This window comes from Pleuronectes platessa, chromosome 17, assembly GCF_947347685.1.
Source record: "Pleuronectes platessa chromosome 17, fPlePla1.1, whole genome shotgun sequence".
NCBI classification, from domain to species: domain Eukaryota; kingdom Metazoa; phylum Chordata; class Actinopteri; order Pleuronectiformes; family Pleuronectidae; genus Pleuronectes; species Pleuronectes platessa.
In genome coordinates this window covers 16,908,267-16,915,282 of record NC_070642.1, presented here as the reverse complement: position 1 = coordinate 16,915,282, position 7,016 = coordinate 16,908,267, and the positions used below count along the sequence as shown (strand labels likewise).

The 7,016-nt window shown below is 42.8% G+C and overlaps 1 protein-coding gene across 1 annotated transcript; it reads left to right on the top strand.

Moving 5' to 3' along the window:
• The first annotated feature begins 2,934 nt into the window (after window positions 1-2,934).
• Window positions 2,935-7,016, top strand: cnr1 (cannabinoid receptor 1). Its single transcript, XM_053445321.1, has 2 exons — window positions 2,935-3,207; window positions 3,923-7,016. Exon 2 carries the CDS (start codon window positions 3,957-3,959, stop codon window positions 5,358-5,360), a length of 1,404 nt encoding a protein of 467 aa, XP_053301296.1. The 5' UTR covers window positions 2,935-3,207; window positions 3,923-3,956; the 3' UTR covers window positions 5,361-7,016.

Below are 7,016 nucleotides of genomic sequence, written 5' to 3'. Positions count from 1 at the left end.
GATGTGAATATACTTAATCGTGCATTCTGAAGAAAGGGCTGTTCGTGTTGATATATACGGAGACCTTGCACATTTCAGCATGCTGTCAAATAATATAAATAATAGAGACATTTCCACATTTTGTAACTGTCAGAAAAATGGCAGGTGTTCCACGTCACCGTCCTGTTTAAGAATCACAATAGTGGTCGGTTAATCCGCCACTTTGGAAAATCTCAAGAGCTACTAGATGGATTGCCAGATTTTTGGATAACTGGTTCCCAGAGGACGATTTAAAAAAAAAAAATCACGATCTCCTGACCTTCAATTTAGGTCGGGACATCCATCAACCAATATGTCAATTGACTTCAACATGCCCGTCTGCCAAGTGTCAAATGTTAGCATGCTAATATGGCAAACTCTGATGGTGAACCCGGTAAACAACAGCAAGATAGTATTGTCCCTGGGGAGATGTTGACTTGTAGATATTAGCATTTGGCTAACCACTTGGTGCACTCACAGAGCAGCTAGTATGGCTTTCAGTCTTCTATTTGTCTCCTAGCCAAATATCATATTGAAGAACTACTTCATTGTTAATTTTACCATTGTATGTAGTGATGGATTGGCACAGGATCTAATCTGGAAATAAACGTCTCCCTCAGGACGACCTTTCAACTTGTTCCCCACCATCATAATTCCATTTGTTGACTACTTTCATGAGATCATGTTGAAGAGCCAATGTTAGCTTTTAGCTCAAAGCATCACTTCGTATACACTTACAGAGCTGTTAGCATAATTAACACTCTTAGCCCCAGATCATATGGAGGAACTAGTACATTGATTATTATTCAGTTTTCCTGAATCTAAAGTTTCACTGTTAAACAACAAACTTTGATAGAGTCCCTCTATATAGATTTTTTGAAATAGGCTATTTTCATCTAATTTTAAGTACACTGACAGATAATAGCCCTACACGGATAATTCATAACAGAGGGAGTAGAGATATGGATTTCCTGGGGGGAAAAATTGCAGCTACACAATCATAGAAACACTGGCTTATATCACACACACCACATGTACATGCCTATAAAGTTAAAAACTCCTAACTCCCACCCTGTCAGCAGATATTCTTAGAACTGGAGGAACCAGAACGCAGGAATTGACACGGATGTCGAAGCTGACAATGAAAAGTGAACTATACGCTGCATGATCAAAGCACAACTCCCAGAATGCACAGGGACATCACAGACTGATGCTCGAACAGTGAAAGTGCATCTGCAGGTGATTTTTCCCTTCCAGGGTTTACGAGGCAAACTGGTGATTGGGAGATCATTACTCCCAGTTTCTGTGTAATCCAAGAAACCCTGAGCAAAGGAAGAAAACCTCCTCTCGCCTTTTTGATGTTTCACAGAACAAGATATTTATCTGCTGGAGCTAATCAGTTATCAACAGTCGAGGGAGACAGCTTTTTATTTTAGATCACTCTCAGCTCTGCCTTTTTTTCTTTATCTACTGGAAATAATACCTCCTTACACGGTTTGAATAAAGATTAATAAGAATCAGCTTGAGGAGGATTTACAAGTAAGTCAGCTGCTTACACTGACAACCTGTCAGCCGTCAATTTTTGCCTCAAGTCAAAATTAACTTGAAACTCCTCCTTTCTCATATTCTTGTCATTTTCATCATAAATGTTCCTCATTTTCTTGACATGGAGCGTTTTATTCATTGTGGACTTTGACGTGCATGAGTGACAGAGCCGTGGCCTCAAATCCAGCACCACAAGGTTTTCATGTTTTCTCTGCCGAGGCAAAATATCACATTAACGCCTCTGTTCGGATTTATCTTCACAACAATGACACCACTCAGCCGCTGCCGCCTTGGCCGGCACCGATTCTGCCCTTGTGTTAGACAGAGAGACAAATAGAAACAACACATCACTAAAACGTTTGCTCGGATGTGGCCGGATGAATACATGGAAATTAGAGCATTCATGGTCAGTGGGTTGAATCTGTTTTCATAGAGGCAGAATCTGACTTGTTAATTTGGTAGCCTGGCTGGATGTGCTGATAACTAACTGGCTTATCAAGAAGACTGTGTGCAAAATAAGAAGAAGAAGAAGAAGAAGAAGAAGAAGAAGAAGAAGAAGAAGAAGAAGAAGAAGAAGAAGAAGAAGAAGAAGAAGAAGAAGAAGAAGAAGAAGAAGAAGAAGAAGAAGAAGAAGAAGAAGGATTGAATGCGTATCAATCATTTTCTGGTTTCTCGTCATCTCTCAGTATCGTCTGAGATTTATTTTTAATTATGCAAATGATATTTATTTTTTAAAACCTTCTTTTCTTTCACAGTTCTTTCCAAATATAACCACTGACTCACATTCACTCAGCTGCTTTAGAAAATATCAGGTGGGAGAAAAAAGTTAAAAGGTAAAAAAAAATATACAAACAGGCGAGGATGAAGGGGGGCTGCATCAAAACCATGAGGTAGTTGGGAGATTTTCAATTCTGTCTAATGATCCACACGATAAACACCAATGCACAGACCGTGGATTGAGTCTGTGACCTCTGAAAAGCATCAGAAGTTCACACTTTGGCTTTAATTGCAGGAAATGCAGCTTTTTGGTTGCAGCAAAATGTCAGAAGACGTGTAATTCCTCATGAGGATCTGAGGTGGTTATTCTCAGCTGCTCTTCAATCTTATTCTCGTGCGTCGTGCTTCGTCTTTGTCTGAGCGCATCATCCAACAAAGAGCAGCTTTGGGAATTCAAATCAGAAAATACTCCACCACCACAACCACCACCACCACCATCAGCACCACCTCTGTTGTCTGCCTTGTTCCTATGCACTTGACAGCCCCGAGGGTTGGGTGAAGATGAAGCTTCATGGAGACACGTGACGGGGCTTGAAGGGGGCGAAGCTTCATAAGTGTGAAAACACGGAGACAGAGGCTGGAGAGAGTGTGGAGCAGCAGCAGGAGCATCATCCGACCGGAGCCACGGAGCAGGAGCGCGCTCCAACACCGGAACGCGTCTGCAGACATTTGAAAAACTTGTGTTCCAAACAGAACCTGAAATATAGAAAACCACTCGTTGTGAACGCACTGCTTTCATTTTAACACAAGTCCGCTGCTTGGCTGTGTTTTTGTATAAGATCTGTGCTGGTTCCATGATGCGCTTCTGACTTGGATTAACGCGCGGCGATAAAGGGCGATTCTGCGCACTTGGAAAAATTATGTAAGGTAAAGAAACACTTTTTTTCCCTTTTAAAACAGTTAATCGAGGATTTTTTTATGTGTGTATGTTTGTGTTTTCAACCCTGTGTTGTTTGTCCCAGCATGAAAGTGTTTTCTTCCTTTTTAATATGCGGATTTCTGCTTCTTGTTATAGATACAGTCGTGTATAATAACTATACATTTGCATCTATACATTGCATCTATGTCTTTACTGTTACAGAAATAGGATCATTTTAATTTCAGCATTTTATTGTTTTAATATATGTTCTATTACAGAATAAATTAGCCTTTAGATTCCCTTTGCATCGTTGTTACAGTCAATACAGGTGTTTATTTGATTATTTTCAATCTCAGATTTATGTTTTTTACGCTTTTAAAACCTCAGCGATGGATATAATTCCATGTGTTGAAAGGCAGAGGGAGCGGAATAAAGTATTTATGAGCTCCCTGACTCCTGAAGAGAAGATGTGGTTCATGTCCAATCCATGAACTCTGTAGAAAAGAATATTGTGCAAACTGTCAGTAGGGAATTTTTGCATTTCTAAATATTTCCAATGGCATTTCACGTTCGAGGTAGATACTTAGATACAGAACATCTGCAAATATATACTATGCAATAATATCTTTAGATCAAATGTGTGGGATTTGATTTATTTATTTGTTTAAATATGAACATTTCAGATTGAAAGAAAGGTCTGAAATGTTTCTCATCATTTTGTAGGTTTTCCACTGCAGTGTTACTCTCAGACACAGCCATGAAGTCTGTGCTGGATGGTGTGGCTGACACCACCTTCCGGACTATCACATCTGGTTTACAGTATCTCGGCTCCAACGACGCTAACTACGACGACCTCGCCAATGATGTCGACTTCAAGGGCGGCTTCTCTCTGCAGAAGCCCTTATCTGCTTTCCGCAGCAACTCCTTCCCAGACAAAGTACCTGCGGAGGACGAGCTCATCCTCAAGGGCATCCCGTTCTTCCCCACCAACGCCACAGACCTGTTCGGCAACAGGAGCAGAGATGAGTCTGGCAGTATGCAATGTGGGGAGAACTTTATGGACATGGAGTGTTTCATGATCCTGACCCCCAGTCAGCAGCTGGCTGTGGCTGTGATGTCTCTGACTCTGGGTACCTTCACGGTGCTGGAGAACCTGGTGGTGCTCTGCGTCATCCTGCAGTCCCGCACCCTCCGCTGCCGTCCGTCCTACCACTTCATTGGCAGCCTGGCAGTGGCCGACCTGCTGGGCAGTGTCATCTTTGTCTACAGCTTTCTGGACTTCCATGTTTTCCACCGGAAGGACAGCCCCAATGTTTTTCTCTTCAAGTTGGGCGGGGTCACGGCATCGTTCACGGCGTCCGTGGGCAGCCTTTTCCTCACGGCCATTGACCGCTACATCTCTATACACCGGCCCCTCTCCTACAGGCGCATCGTGACCCGGACCAAGGCTGTCATAGCCTTCTGTGTGATGTGGACTATCTCCATTGTCATCGCTGTGCTACCTCTGCTGGGCTGGAACTGTAAACGTCTCAATTCTGTTTGCTCAGAATTATTCCCTCTTATTGATAAGAACTACCTGATGTTCTGGATCGGTGTGACCAGTGTGCTGGTTCTTTTCATCATCTACGCCTACATGTACATCCTGTGGAAAGCTCACCACCACGCTGTGCGCATGCTGAGCCGAACCTCCCAGAAGAGCCTTGTTGTTTACTCAGCAGACGGGACTAAAGTGCAGTCCACACGCCCTGAGCAGACACGCATGGACATCCGTCTGGCCAAGACCCTGGTGCTCATCTTGGTGGTGCTGGTCATATGTTGGGGCCCGGTGCTTGCCATCATGGTCTATGACCTCTTCTGGAGTATGGGCAATGACATCAAGACAGTATTTGCATTCTGCAGCATGCTCTGCCTGCTCAACTCCACCGTCAACCCAATCATCTACGCCCTGAGGAGCAAGGACATGCGGCATGCCTTCCTCACCTCCTGCCAAGCCTGCAGGGGGAGCTCCCAGCAGTTGGACAATAGCCTGGAGTCCGACTGCCAGAACAGACACGCCAACATTTCGGCCAACAGGGCTGCAGAGAGCTGCGTGAAGACCACTGTGAAAATAGCCAAAGTAACAATCTCTGTGTCGACTGAAACCTCTGCAGAAGCTGTCTAATTGGCCATCAGTGGGGAGACGTGTGTAAATGTCATCCTCCCCGAACAATGTCATCCAACACTAGGATGCAGAAGTTAGATGTTCCAGAGAAAGACAAAAGATCCTCTCCTGAAAGTATTGATTTACATCCTCACATAGACGCTTTAGTGGTTGCATTATTATGTTTGTGAGTACATTGTGTGCCAAAGTGCCAAATGGTATTGCAAGGTCACAGAAAGGACAATTTGAAAGGATTCTAAAAGACTATCATGAGTCTGCCGTTTACCATAAGACTTCATGATACCCAGTTAGTGGAGGCATATTATATTTTTGTACTGTGAATTCAGGTTTTGAAAACAACACATCTTCATTTATGGGACAAGGGGCTACTGACATTTTTGATTAGAGCTGTTTTTCTGTGTCACTTAGACTTTAACACGTGTCTTGCGCCGTTAATAAGATAAATCCTTGCGCCTTGACTTTCTACAGGCTTGATGTACAATGCTGAGTAAAAACATTCCTATGTGCTAATGTGGAAGAAAAAAAAAAAGATTGTCGTTAACATTTTCTACTTCTTCTGACAACACTCGGTGAGTGGCAAAGAGATGTCGAGAGGGGATTCATGCTCAAGATATGAAAAAATAAAACGCATTTACCACAATCACTAAATATAATCTACTGACAGGAGATGGAGGTAAAAGAATTCACAGCTTACGAGTCTGTGTGAAATCTCACACGGCATTTTTCTGTGGCAGAGTGACGATCGTCCCTGTTGTCCGTTCCTTTACTCGCTAGCTGTTAGACCTTTTGGAGTGACGTGTCTCTGTTCAAATGTATACCTAACGACTGTACAGTGTTTTTCTTGCAAGAATAAAAGAGTTCAAATCCACTGGTTCAGCGACGCAGGCAACGCGACACCGACAGCAGGCTTTGGGCCAAAGCTTGAACACATTCATTCAAACCGAACTCGGACCCGGTGTGCTGGACACTACTGGGACGAGCCGAGGGGGTTCCTGCTGCCATCAGATGTAGGACTTTACTGGATTCAGCCTCTGTGTGTGTATGTGTGTATGCGTGTTTGTGTGTATGTGTGTGTGTGTGTGTGTGCGTGTGTGATACCTTGGTGATATGTTTCCAAGCCCTGAGCCTTTTAGATCATTGCAGTGGGTTGTTTTAGTGCTACTGTTGCAGCGGGACGTCGTTTCTGAAAACAAAAGCAGCCCATGCACAGGCCTAGTGAAGTACTTTTGACGTATCTCTCAATAATAATTTTTAAAAAACATGTCTGCTGTTGAGTTTCTTATCCAAACAAAGACACACAGGGTGATTCCTGTGGCACTGTGTGGAGAATCAACAACTGACCTAACAAAAGAACATGTGATCTTTCTTTTCAGTTCTAATATGATGATGTGTTACGTTTTTAATCTAAAAAAAAAATCTCTCACAGCACAATTGTTCTGTAGGCATTTATCTAGGTGTGAAGTTATCCAGACAGCTGTTACTCAGTATGCTTTGCTGCCTCTCGTATTATTGAAGATCAAAATGTCAAAGTGGCTTCTGTACAGTGCTGGCATAATGAGGAATCTATGAAAAAAAAAAAAAAAAAAAACACAATCAGTCGAGTGTTTTTAGTATTGCTGTTATCAAACTTTTGAATAAAGTCACAGCTGGTTGTCA